Genomic DNA, 13,565 nt, shown 5'->3' with positions numbered 1-13,565 from the left:
CACGTGATACCGGAAGTGGGTGGGAATAATATGGAGGCGTTTCCGGCAGGCCCCGGCTGCTGAAAGCCGGGGCAGACGTGCTGCTCCCGGTCCGGGTTCCTGTCCCGGTCCCGCTCAGGCGGCGACTGTGGTCTGAGAAAGGAGGTGTTGGACGCGCTGGCCCACCGCCGCTGTACACTGCAGCCTTATCTCAGCTCAAAATGAACTATATGCCTGGCACCGCCAGCCTCATAGAGGACATCGACAGTGAGTAGCTTATCTCCTCTGGATGAAGTCTGGGGTGAGATCCTTCCTCCTGGGCGGGTACCTGTTCAGGAGGAGCTTGTAGAATTGAGTCTGGGGCGGGCGGGGGGCTGTTTTTAGCACACTTCAGGGTGTTCGGCTTTGACATCCTCCACGTGAGTGAAGAGCCACAAGACACTCCGTTTGCCTACCTTCTAGCCGACTACCTCTATCCTGCGTCTCGCAGCCTCCACCGGTCCCTGGGCCGATAAGCCACAAGCTGTAGAATTCATTCCTGCTTTGGAGGGACGCGGCTGCTAATAGTCAAACTTGAGAGTTGCCCCTCCCCACGTCCACTATCTCCCACCTGCAATATATCGACGTACCTGGTTGTTACTCGTGGATGAATGAGAATACTTAAAGAAATGGTTCATTAAAGAACGAAAATTTTCAGATAACAGCTTTTGGACTTAATTGGCAGTAAACATAGGTTTTATGCCATGTAGCCATTTGCGATGCAGTCTCTAGCACTTTTAGGTTATGATGATAGAGATCACTGCCAGACAAAGATACTGACTTTTCTGGAAAGGCTGAATCACTTCAAACCTATTTTTCTGTTCGACAGTTTTCTTTTACTTGTACTAAGAAGACCTCCCTTTTTCCTGGTCATTGTCCTGAAGAAGCGTTCAGTCCTGTACAAAAGAAAGACTCCTGTCTTTCCTTTTTCTAAACTCTCATCTGTGAATTATTCCTCAAGCAACATTTTCTAATCCTTTTAATCCTGTGATCTGTCTCATTAACTTCTAATTGCTGCAGAATGGTTTACACAGTTCCAAACAAGTTACAACAATCACAGTTACTATGTCTACAAATTTAAAAAGTGAGTCCCGTGGGGCACCTGGCTGGATCACACAGCAGGGCATGCAGGACTCTTGATCTCTGCATTGTGAGTTCAGCCCTTGGGTGTAGGGATTACTTAAAAATAAAATCCTCTAAAAAATAATAAAAAGTGGGCACCTGGGTGGCCCAGTTGGTTAAGCGGCTGCCTTTGGCTCTGGTTATGATCTCAGGGTCTTGGGATCAAGTCCCACATCTGGCGCCCTGCTATGCAGGAAGTCTGCTTTCCCCTCTCCCTGCTGCTCCCCCTGCTTGTACGGTCTCTGTGTCAAATACATAAAATCTTTAAAAATAATAGTAATAATAAAAAGCGATTCTGTGATCATATTCTCTTTTTCTCATTGTCTGAAATCATTCTTTAAATCCAAATTAATGATTTTGCTATTGAAAGAAAATGTAGTGTGAATTGGACTATATTTGTATATGAATAACAATTGCACAAGCCCATCTGTAATATGGTTGTTGTTTTTTTAAGATTTTATTTATTTATTTATTTGACCGACAGAGATCACAAGTAGGCAGAGAGGCAGAGAGAGAGGAGGAAGCAGGCTCCCTGCTGAGCAGAGAGCCCAATGCGGGGCTCGATCCCAGGACCCTGAGATCATGACCTGAGCCAAAGGCAGAGGCTTTAACCCATTGAGCCACCCAGGCACCCCATCTGTAATATGTTATGAAATCTTCACTTTTAGTCATCTATGGATGCCGTTTTTGCCCCCACCTCTCATTTTATGTATCTGAACTATATGCGGCCCCTAATAAATTCTGCCAGTCTACTAAAAATAATTTTTATTCTCAAACCCTCTAACCACTTCTTTGTAGACTCCAAGCATCCTTTACTGAAAAGTTTGAAACCATTTCTTATGCACCCTTCACGGTCCCCCCAGCCACACAAACTATTTCCTCTTCTCAATCTTTCTGCATATTCACCCATCCTCTCATCTGAGTAGGAAGTATTCCTCCCTTTCAGTCTATGTCCTTTATTACTCTTTCTTCCCACTATTTCTTCCATTAATGCCCTTTTTCGCTCATATCGTCTCTCTCTCTCCCTGGATCCTTCCCCTCATTCTTGTCCATCCGTCTCGTACTTTTTTCAGTTATGTCTCCTCATCAAACTCCTATCCCATTTTCATATCTTTACCACCAAACCTTTTGAATCCTCTCCATTTTGACTCTACTTCCTGACCATCTACAGTAGACCTCCTCTGTTACTCCCGCAGTCTGAGTTTTGTTGTCACCACACTGCTGAAGCTGCATTCTTAAAACGCAGCAGTTTGATGCATTCTTCTGGGTTCTTCCCTGTCCTCTGCAATATTGCGATACTAGTAACACTGGATTCATAATTCTGCTTTCTTGACTTCTGCAGCACTGGACTTGCTGATTTTCTCACCTATCCTGCTCACTGTTCCCTAAAATAGGTGGCTCCTTGGGTCCTAACTTTGGTCTGCCTCTTTTTTTAAGATATATTTATTTAAGAGAGCATGTATAGGGTGGGGGCAGAGGGAGAGAGAGAATCCCAAGCAGACTCCCGTCTGAGCATGAAGCTCAATCCCAGGACCCCGAGATCACGATGTGAGGTAAAATCAAGAGCCAGCCACTCAACCAACTGAGCCACCCAGGTACTCCATGCTTCTTTCTTTAAATCTCTAGGAGAGCTTCATGGACTTTAATAATTATATCACCTCTTTGTGGACTTATCCAAAATTGCTTTCATTCTGACCTCTTTGACATTCCAGTCTTATATTTCCAACTGCTTGTTGGCAGTGACCTGATCAGCACTTCAGAATCACAAATAGCTAATAATCTTCCACCTTAAGCTTCTTTTATTGCCAACTTCTGGTACATCATCCACCCTGACATGATGACTCAAAATTCCTACATGTGGGGGCGCCTAGGTCGCGCAGTCAGTTAAGCATCTGACTCTTGGTTTCAGCTCAGAGCATGATCTCAGAGCATGTGGGGTCACGAGATAGAGCCACATTGGGCTCAATGCAGAGTCTGCTTAGAATTTCTCTCTCCTTCTACAGTACACGCCCCCACATTTGCGCACTGGCACAAGGTCTTGCTCTCTCTCCAATAAATAAGAAATCTTTAAAAAAATTCCTGCATGTCCTTTACTCATTTCTTCAGCACCCCCCCCCACACACACACAGTCACACCCCACCTTTGCAGATTCCCATCACTTAGAACTACACAGTCTTAGGTCATCTGGGTGACTTAGTCATTTAAAGTCCAACTCTTGGTTTCAGCTCAGGTCATGATCTCAGGGTCCTAGGATGAAATCCCGTTGTCTGCATTCGGTGTGGTCTGCTTGAGGATTCTCTCTCTCCCTCTCTCTCTGCCCCTCCCCCTGTGAGTGTGCATGTCCTCTCTTTTTCTCTCTAAGATAAATATATATATATATATATATTTTTTTTTTTTAGATTTTATTTATTTTTATTTGACAGATAGAGATCACAAGTAGGCAGAGAGGCAGGCAGAGAGAGAGAGAGGAGGAAGCAGGCTCCCTGCCGAGCAGAGAGCCTGATGTGGGGCTTGATCCCAGGACCCTGGGATCATGACCTGAGCCGAAGGCAGAGGGTTTAATCCACTGAGCCACCCAGGCACCCCGGATAAATATATTTTTTAAAAACAATAGAACTACACAGTCTTAGTTCTCTCAACTCTCCCTTCTCATTGGCCTTAGTGTAGGTTTCCTCTTCATGTCTCACATTCTGCTCTCCCTTTTCTGCCAGTTCAGTCTTCAGTGTTTTCTTGTGAAGTATAATCCAAATTGAACCTGCTTCTGGTACTTTGGGGACTTCATATCCTGTGACTTCCCTTTACACCCCCACCTTTTAGCCAAACATATGGATACATACCTGCCTTTTTTCCCTCTGCTTCCTAAATTACAGATTCCCCGTTCTCTTTCCCCATCATTCATCCCAGAGCCAAAAATTGTCTTTTAAGGCTCAGCTCAGATACCTCCACCAGCTAGATAATTTCCCTTACATATAATTAAGATTTGCTTTCTTGTTGTATTTAATTATAGTGCAAAGAAGATTATAAATTCCTTCAGAGAAGAATCACTGTCTTATTTCTCTGTTATGTTTCTAGAAAGTACTTTATGCATAGCATTAAAGAAATTAATGAATGAATTTTGCTAGCTATTCTTGCAACTGGCTTATTGTCATTCTTCAGTGTCAGCTCAAAGACACCTCTTCGGAGAGTTTTCCCCTAGTCACCTTCTCTTCTGTAGCTACCTTCCCTCTCTCTTCATCATGTTATCCTGCTGTCTTGTTTATTATTCCATTGTACTAATCACAGTAGGTTGTTCTTGTGTGTGTGTATTTGTGTGTGTGTGTTTACTTGTTCGCCTTTCTCCACCAGGAATGTAAGTTGATATGGTTGGTGACTTTCTGAGCCTTCTTCTCTACTGTATATCTAAGCCCCAGACCAGCACATTGCTCTCAATAAATATTAATTGAATTTTTGCCCTAACCTACTATCAGCATCCTCATTTACCTGTTGGAGGCATTGTTTTTATTTAAAACCTTCCCTGCTCCCAAAGTGTGAAATGGAAGCTCTTCTATAAGTTGAGAGGGAAATAATTCTAATATTAAGATCATATAGGTCATCTAGACTAAAGTTCTCAATTTGTGTATATAGAAACTGACATGACACTGGGAGGGTTTAACTGCCAACATCAACATCTAGAGCTGGGAGTCAGGCTTCCAGGCTGCTCACCCAGTCCTTTGCCTACTCTGCCACCACGGGAATCTTATCATCTAAACCACAGGATGCCTTGGTCCTCCCTCTAATTTCCCAGTAAACTGTGCCTTAAATACTTTGGAAGAAGTGGTAGAGCTTAACCTGCTATTAACTTTGTTTTATTGTTAATCCTGTAAACTCACTGAAGCTAACAGTTCTCACTTTTTAAATATTTTTTTTCCTCTCCCCAGAAAAGCATTTGGTCCTGCTTCGAGATGGAAGGACGCTCATAGGTTTTTTAAGAAGCATTGATCAATTTGGTATGTACTAGTTACAGACCTCTCTGTAGTGAAGAGCTGCTGTTGTATGTTTGTGTTATGTCATGTTGAAATTTATTTATCTGCAAATTTTTCAAGTGTCTGGCATAATGGAATACTGTTTGGAGTCATTACATCATTGTTTTTTGTTTTATGATTAGGTGATTCAAAAGCTAATATTTACAAGCTTGTATTTCTAAAACTGGTTTTCACTAGAACATTAGTGTTTTGGACTTTTTTAATTTTCCCCAGTAGAGGGAGCCAAATGATAGACATAAACTCAGCCCACTGAAAAAGCTGCTCTTTTATACATTGGCTTGGGTGCGACTACTCTTGAAAGCAGTTCCTGCACTGAAGGTAATCCCTCCCTGTCCAATGAAAGTTGGGTAGAAGGCATTTCCTAAAGCATTTTTGGGGTCCCAACTTTAAGCTCAAGATTTTACACTTTAGGGATACATCAGACTCAGAGAATCTCAGTCTTTGTTTTGCATCTGGCATTTTTCTATATAGAGATCTAGATTTGCTTGTTTCAAGGAACTTCTCAGTTCATATCAACATTTGTTGGACATCTGCTAGTGGATTTCAACATAATTGAAATGCCTAGAGGAATTACAGAAGATAGCATAGATACTTGGTTTTCTTCAAACAAGACAAATAGTACCGATTTATAAAAGAAAAATAATTATTCTTAAAAGACTGGGGTTCTGAATCTTAAGTCAAGTTTGTCCTTTGGGGGAAAAGTAGCAAATCCTGACTTTATTGTCAGATTACCAGGTATTGTTATCTGACAAGGTAAAAAAAGAGGTTTTTGTGTATCATAATCGCTGGATACCTGCACTGGATTATGTGAATCCTAAGTACTGAAACAAAGTTAAATCTTTGGTAAATCATCATATATACATAACCACGCAACATAGAAAAACTGCTTTTTGTTTAAAAAAAAAAGTTTCCATCTCTGCAGTTATTTAGGTTCTAGAGTCTTCCAAGTGCCCTGCCCTTTTATATTTTCTTCTAGTCATGTCAGTATTCACAATCTCACTGATATAAAGGAATTTAATTTTTGTAACTGATTTCCACCATCATTCATGCATTAGTGAAACATAATCCCCAATATTCTCTTTTTACAGTTGTTTAGAAGTCTCACAAGTGGTGTGTCTTAATAAAACAGGGGAGGACTATTTAAAATTTTAGCTTTTCCCAGAATTAGAAAGTTTGGAAATCATGTTCAGCGAAATCTTTTCTACTCAAAATAACTGATTATTTGAGTTATGGACCTTTACCCGATAATTTGAACTAAATATCTTTGTTTCTTCCCTGTGCACTTATAGCTAATTTAGTGCTACATCAGACTGTGGAGCGTATTCATGTGGGCAAAAAATACGGTGATATTCCTCGAGGGATTTTTGTGGTCAGAGGAGAAAATGTTGTCCTACTAGGAGAAATAGTAAGTGAAAACCGTTAAGCTGCTGTGGGTCTTGATAATCATACTAGTCAGGTTTCTTTTTGTCTTTTCAAGAAGGAAAAAATATATTTTCCACATGGCACCCAGCTTCTCACAGAAACCACCACATCGGTTTAGGAAAGCTACAGGTATAAAAGGAAAACTACAGAGAATAATTAACTTTGTTTCAGTGCCTCTTGGCATTTTAAACATTTTGATCCCATTAGCAGCAAAGTATCATTGATTTTACCTGATATAGAAGTAGCATACTGTACAAACATGTTCATCAATATATTATTTCTTCTGTCTTTAGTAGTAGAAAGTTGAAAAACTTAATACCAAACAAGAGATGAATAATTCAATAAAGTATGATTTATACACACTGGAATATTTTGCAGTCATTTAAACAATTGGTTATAAGTAGGTTTTCATGACATAGAGCTAATGAGCAATGCTTGGAGGAAAGACACATTGGATATACATCGTGATGTCCTGTTTTTTAAAGTGGGAAGGGGAAGGAAAGAAGGGGGCTGTAGGAGAAGCCTTTCTGTTAACTCCTGAGAATGGAGCTCAGCCTCACTTGGATCCTTAGCTCACAACCAAAGAGGATACCTCAGTATGCCAGGGAGACCAGTTGGCAGGTGAAAAGTTAAGTCTTCTAAAGTGTTTAGGGGCGTGTGCATGTGTGTGTGTGTGTGTGTACATACATAACCATGCATATACACATATACATTTATTTAGGCATACACACACACACACACACACACAAACTATTAGAAAATTATATAGCTAATAGAAGTGCTCTGACTTTTTTGGGGCGGGGGCCTTTTTAGGTTTTTAGTTTAGTTCCAGTTAGTTAATATACAATAGTTTTTTTGTTGTTGTTTAAGATTTTATTTTCAAGTAATTTCTACACCCAACGTGGGGCTCAGACTCAACCCCGAGATCAAGAATCGCATGCTCCTCCTGCTGAGTCAGCCAGGCGCCCCAGCATACAGTGTTATGTTAGTTTCAGGTGTACAGTATAATGATTCTCAGACGTTTTTAAAAGAAGATAAAACTTGATTTCATGTTTTACATAAAATATTTACTTAAAAAGAAAAATACCTTATTAAAACCTTTGGCTTTGCTTCTGATTATTGGGTTTGCCAGGAGTATCAAACTAAAAAATTTTGGTGTTTGCTTTTATCCTTTTCTGTCTTGTATGTAAAGTTTCCGGTATAGTTTCTCGATATCTAACTGCATCTTAAGTCAGGTTTACAGAAGTCTTTGGAGTGGAGTGGTTTGGTCTGTAGTGACCTTTAACATTAAGTTGTTTGAGAAAGTAAGGAGATAATCTGCCGGGGTCCGGTTGGCCTGGAGACCTCTAGCTGAAACACTAACAATGACGAATCAATACTGTCAGTAACGGCATTGCTACGTGCTGCTCTGAAATGGAGGAAATATTTTTTTCTAATTTTCAAAGTGTTTTTGCAATGGATATTTTTGGTTCAGTAGATCATTTTTTGCATGTTTCAGCGGTAGAAGTTGTCATCTCATTGTAATACACAGAGACTGAAACACAGCACTGTGGTACCATGAGGTGTGGGGAGCGCCGTGAGCAAATGACTGTGAAGTGCCCTGCCAGTATATGAAGAAGGGCTGACCCGTCTCTGGATAGTAGGAGTAGGAGTGATTATTTTTCCTTTGTTTATGCTTTTCTCAATTTAATTTTCAAAGAGGAAACATGACTTTGCTCTCAGGAGAAAAGATTTAAATTAAAATATTTACACATACTCTGCTTCACTTCTATAGTCGTGGACACCACAAAAATGCTGTGTGTGCCATTGCATCGACACACATGGGCCCTCATCTACATGGTACACATGTAGATGAGGAGAAGGAGGGAACTTGCACTTGGTCTTGGGAAGGAAAAAGTTTGTGGAGAAAATACTTGTGTCTGTTAATGGTTTGGATACTGCAGAATTTTTACAGTGGAACCACTAAAGCCTTGTGGTTCAGGAGTGCTTATACAGCTGTATGAATAATGGTCAGTGTGATGAAATTAAGTATCAGCCCTAGAGAAACTCATACCCAGAAACCAATTAAGGGCTATAAACATCTGTTGTTTAGGAAGCCCCTGGATTCTGCCTCAAGGATGGTGATGCACACAGCCTTGAGTAATAAGACTGAGTGTTGGGAATTGGCATCATGAGAACCACATGACTAGCTTGATGAGTAACATATTGAAAACTAGGCAGTACACCACGCTAAGAACATTATCTTCCTTTCAGCTGCTACCCATGGATTGTGAGGGTGGATTATGCTTGATTAGATATATTTCGCCTGGTTCAGCTAACATTTCAGCCAAGGCAGGACTTGTTTATGTAATTTGTGTGGCTTTCATTCCAACCTCTCTGGTGAAAACCTTCCCCCTGACGTCCCTGCCTGTGGGTTCTGAGGCCTTGGCAGCACACGGCGTCTTAGTACCCAGCGGTAGGCTGCGGCGCCTGGAAGGTTTGTGTGTACGTTGATGCCTTCCCAGAATTTTATAATTGAAAATCATAGAGGAAGATAAATAAGAATATCCTGTATATATAATCTTTCCATTTTACAGAAACAAGAAGAGTACCGGTATGTTCATTTTAAGGAGAATAAGTTGAAGCTGGATAGTGAGATCCTTTTATAGCAAGGTTCTGCATTATAAGATTAGCTACCAGATATTTGTAAGGTGTTCAGATGTAAAAATATTAAGAATAGGGGCACCTGGGTGGCTTAGTGGGTTGAGCATCCAACTCTTGATCTCAGCTCAGCTGTTGATGTCAGTGTTGTGAGTTTGAGCCCCACATTGGGCTCTACACTGGGTGTGGAGCCTACATTAAGAAGCATATTATGCCAGAGTAAGTGAAAAAATTACAGTTAATATTTGCATTGTAGGATTTTTTTTAAGTCAATATATCCATGGGAAATTAGAAGGCTATTCACCAAAATATTGTTCCATACTGAAATTATGGGTAATTAAAAATGTTTTTTCTGTTTGTCCATTTTCTAAATTTCATACAGTGAGCATGTATTGTTAGAATAAGAGAAAAAAAATTTTTTTCAAACCAAAATATAGAGACATATATTGGAGCCAAACTGGTTTAGTAACCTAATTGGTTTACTGAGGTTTTCTCTAGGATATTTGCTACCATTAGAGGGGCAAAGAATCTTGCATTATAATTTAAAGACTCCTAGTGAATGGAACAGAGGGGCAGTTTTTTGTCTTTGGGTGGGGGATGCTTTGAATCAGTGTTCTCTACCTCCTTAGCCACAACTGCCAGAAATTAAGCTGATTTTGATAACATAAAAATATAAAACTTATATAAAGCCATCTTGGTCTCAGTAACTTCTCTCTTAGATCCTTTGGGGTTGGGGAAAGAGCTGTTTTTATGTATATATTTGATTATTGTTTAAGAAAAACAATCCTTGAGTAATGTAGGACTTCAGGTAACTTAAAGTTTATGAGACACACTGATACTTCTCCCTGTTACCAAATTCACATAAGTATATGTTCTGGGTGGTGTTGCCAGCCACTCCTGGCAGCCACTCTGTCCCCAGGAGAAGGCTATTTCAGCCCTGTCACAATTATGAAAAATAACCCAAGCCTGACCCAGGAATCCATTTGCATAAAGGTCTGTAATGTTTTCTATTCTCGGTCGTCAGTTGAGGGTTTTCAACCCTGCTTCTTTTGTAGGACTTGGAAAAGGAGAGTGACACACCCCTCCAGCAAGTGTCTATTGAAGAAATCCTAGAAGAACAAAGGGTAGAACAGCAGACCAAGCTGGAAGCCGAGAAGCTGAAAGTTCAAGCTCTGAAGGATCGGGGTCTCTCCATTCCTCGGGCAGATACTCTTGATGAGTATTAAGTCACCTGCTGGGAGGCTGTTGCTCTTGGGGAGCAGGGGCTGTCACCCAATGAAAGTGACATCTGGTCACCTCACACATTTGACTAGAGACTAGAGTTTTGAAAAGTCCTTTTTATTTTGAATTCTTTCACATGTGCAACATGAAGAAAACACGTGGCTTTTTTTTCCCCCTTTTTAATGACAAAAATCATTGTTTAAAAAAAAAATCAGTGGCAAGGACTCCTTTCACACACCACTGTGGAGCAGGCAACTACTTCTTTATATTGCTCTTTGTGTCCCCAAATTAGCGTTCACAGAAGACATTCTTCATTTACTTGTAAATAAAATAAAAGTCTCAAAACTTGTGTTATTTCCTAAGTTTGAGTTGTCTCCAGTGAATAGACAAAATTAAGTTTCTGCTCCCAAAAGTATAAGCTGTCCACACACCAGGATTGCTCCCTTCTGTGACAATTCCAAGTTGCTAGTTACTTAGGAAGGAATATTTTCATCCTAAATATCTTGCAGGCTCTCCCCCTCCCCCCTTTTCATGTTTTGGTCTGGTAAGAAAAACACATTTTCAGGCTTGAGGAAGGAGCTTTCAGTCCAGTTTTGCAGTTACCAGTGGCACCAGAAGCCTCCGTTTTGAGAAATCGCATCACAGCTATATTGGCTGGTCCTGCTTCGCCAGCAGGTGCTCCAAACTCCGCATGAGATCCAGCACTTAAGTTAACACACAGATGGACAAGACCCGTCACCCACCTTTGAAAAGCATGTGTCACTTTAATCACAAGAAGATACTGCAGGTCATAAGAATTACATTCATTTTCCTGAGCAGCACTCTTTCAGAACATCTGACGCCTCCCAGGAGTTTGGTTCACTGTAGGATCTTGTTTTTTCCAACCTCCTTCAAACAATTCCAAATGCATTAGCAAGAGTTACGGTTTGTGAGGAAAAGGGACCTAATTTTCACAATAGAATTTCCCAGCCTTACAAGGGAAACAAAAGCAAAAATGAACTTTTGGGACTTCATCAAGATAAAGAGCTGCACAGCAAAGGAAACAGTCAACAAAACAAAGAGGCAACCCACAGAATGGGAGAAGGTATTCACAAACGACACTACAGACAAAGGGCTGATATCCAAGATCTATAAAGAACTCAAACTCAACACCCAAATACATAAGTCAAGAAATGGGCAGAAGACATGAGGAGACACTTCCCCAAAGAAGACATACAAACGGCTATCAGACACATGAAAAGATGTTCATCATCATTAGCCATCAGGGAGATTCAAATCAAAACCACATTGAGAAACCTTACATCACTGGGATGGCAAAAATCGACAAGGCAAGAAACAATGTTGGAGAAGTTGTGGAGAAAGGGAACCCTCTTACACTGTTGGTGGGAATGCAAGTTGGTGCGGCCACTTTGGAAAACAGTGTGGCGTTTCCTCAAAAAATTAAAAATAGAGCTACCCTATGACCCAGCAATTGCACTACTGGGTATTTACCCCAAAGGTACAGATGTAGTGAAAAGAAGGGCCATCTGTACCCCAATGTTCATAGCACCAGTGGCCACAATAACCAAAGTGTGAAAAGAGCTGAGATGCCCTTCAACAGACGAATAGATACAGAAGATGTGGTCCATATATGCAATGGAATAGTACTCAGCCATCGGAAAGGATGAATACCCAGCTTTTGCATCAACATGGATGGGACTGGAGGAGATTATGCTGAGTGAAATAAGTCAAACAGAGAAGGTCAGTTATCATATGGTTTCACTTGTTTGTGGAACATAAGGAATAGCGTGGAGGACATTAAGAGAAGGAAGGGAAAAATGAAGCAGAGAAAATCGGAGTGGGAGACAAACCATGACAGACTATGGACTCCGGGAAACAAACAGGGTTTTAGAGGGGGGAGAGGTAGAGGGATGGGTGAGCCTGGTGATGGGTATTAAGGATTGCATGGAGCACGGGGTGTTACATGCAAACAATGCATCATGGAACACTACATCAAAAACTAATGATGTACTGTTTGGTGACTACCATAACACAGTAAAAGAAAAAATAAAGACTCATATATGATCTTCGAAAAAAAAAAAAAAAAAGAATCCCAGCCTTAGTAAGTTTTGATCCTTGCTTTCTCAGCTTTGTCACCCAGGCAGCAGCTAAGAATTAGACCCAAAAGGTGAAACTGGACTGCTTGCTTCCTTCCTCTATCTCCAGGCTGCTTGGCACAATGGCTCGCCCTCAGCTTTGCCCAGCCCAGTCTTTTTACCGATACTGATACCTGGTGCTTCTTCTCCTGAACCATTGCTGGCACTCTCTTCCATTATTAGATTTTAGACCCCCTCCTCTCCCACTCACTCTCAAATAAATAAAGTATCTTTAGAATAAACAAATCACAGCCTTCCCCAGTTGTGATAAGCTCCTAACAGGCCCTGGATACTCAGTAGGGCCAGATAGTCTCACAAGGTCCATTGTGCAGGGCTTTTCAGGGAAGCCACGTCCACGTGAATCCCAGACGTATTACACAGAGGTGAAGATGACTGGAAAGTGGTCTCGTTTTGCTCACGTGAGGAGGGGCTGGCAGGCTCAGGCAGAGACAGTACAGATAGTAGACACACCGGGCCACCTCTAGTCGCAGCCATGCATGAGCCTCATGACGACACTGCCCAGCTCAAGAGCCAATCCCAGGAATTGCAGCGGGGAGAAAAAACTAGAGAGGCAGTTAACAAACACTTCCACACCTCCATTCTCCCCCAAAACAAGTTAGGCATATCTCCGGATCAGTGGAGCATCTTTCACCTTTCAAAAGGCCTGCTACGAGAGCAGCTCCATCCAACTTCCTTTCCCATTAGGAGCCAGGATTCCCAGTGAGGTACACAGAAGGCATCCTGGCCGCAGATGCTGCAGGCCGGAGCCCAGTGCCTAAACAGTCCTCCAGCTTTAAGCGAAGGCCGAGCCTGCTCGTAATCAAGGGAAGAGGAGCAACAGAGAGTAGTCTGAGCGGTCGCCTTGGAGGTAACGTGAGCTGAGCAGGAATGTCATCCGTGATACAAGCTCATGTGCAGGGGCGCCTGGGTGGCTCAGTAGGTTAAAGCCTCTGACTTTGGCTCGGGTCATGATCCCAGAGTCCTG

General features: G+C 41.5%; 1 protein-coding gene across 1 annotated transcript; it reads left to right on the top strand.

Annotated features, from left to right (window-relative positions):
* The first annotated feature begins 21 nt into the window (after positions 1–21).
* Positions 22–10,807, top strand: LOC111144502 (LSM1 homolog, mRNA degradation associated). The gene is made up of 4 exons (XM_022498813.1): positions 22–246; positions 5,058–5,126; positions 6,452–6,567; positions 10,280–10,807. The coding sequence occupies exons 1-4, from the start codon at positions 201–203 to the stop codon at positions 10,448–10,450; spliced, it is 402 nt and encodes a 133-aa protein (XP_022354521.1). The 5' UTR covers positions 22–200; the 3' UTR covers positions 10,451–10,807.
* Positions 10,808–13,565: the final 2,758 nt, after the last annotated feature.

Source organism: Enhydra lutris, unplaced genomic scaffold (genome assembly GCF_002288905.1).
Source record: "Enhydra lutris kenyoni isolate GAN:26980312 unplaced genomic scaffold, ASM228890v2 scaffoldscaffold11, whole genome shotgun sequence".
Classification (NCBI taxonomy): domain Eukaryota; kingdom Metazoa; phylum Chordata; class Mammalia; order Carnivora; family Mustelidae; genus Enhydra; species Enhydra lutris.
Note: the sequence above shows the minus strand (reverse complement) of the source record. Positions and strands in the feature narration are given on the sequence as shown.

What these genes read in the sequence shown, in the direction of transcription:
- LOC111144502 (XM_022498813.1), top strand. Translation starts at nt 201, where the DNA reads ATGAACTATATGCCTGGCACCGCCAGCCTCATAGAGGACATCGACA. An exon ending in CCTCATAGAGGACATCGACA is followed by an intron (nt 247 to 5,057) that starts GTGAGTAGCTTA and finishes TCCTCTCCCCAG; the next exon opens with AAAAGCATTTGGTCCTGCTT. An exon ending in AAGAAGCATTGATCAATTTG is followed by an intron (nt 5,127 to 6,451) that starts GTATGTACTAGT and finishes GTGCACTTATAG; the next exon opens with CTAATTTAGTGCTACATCAG.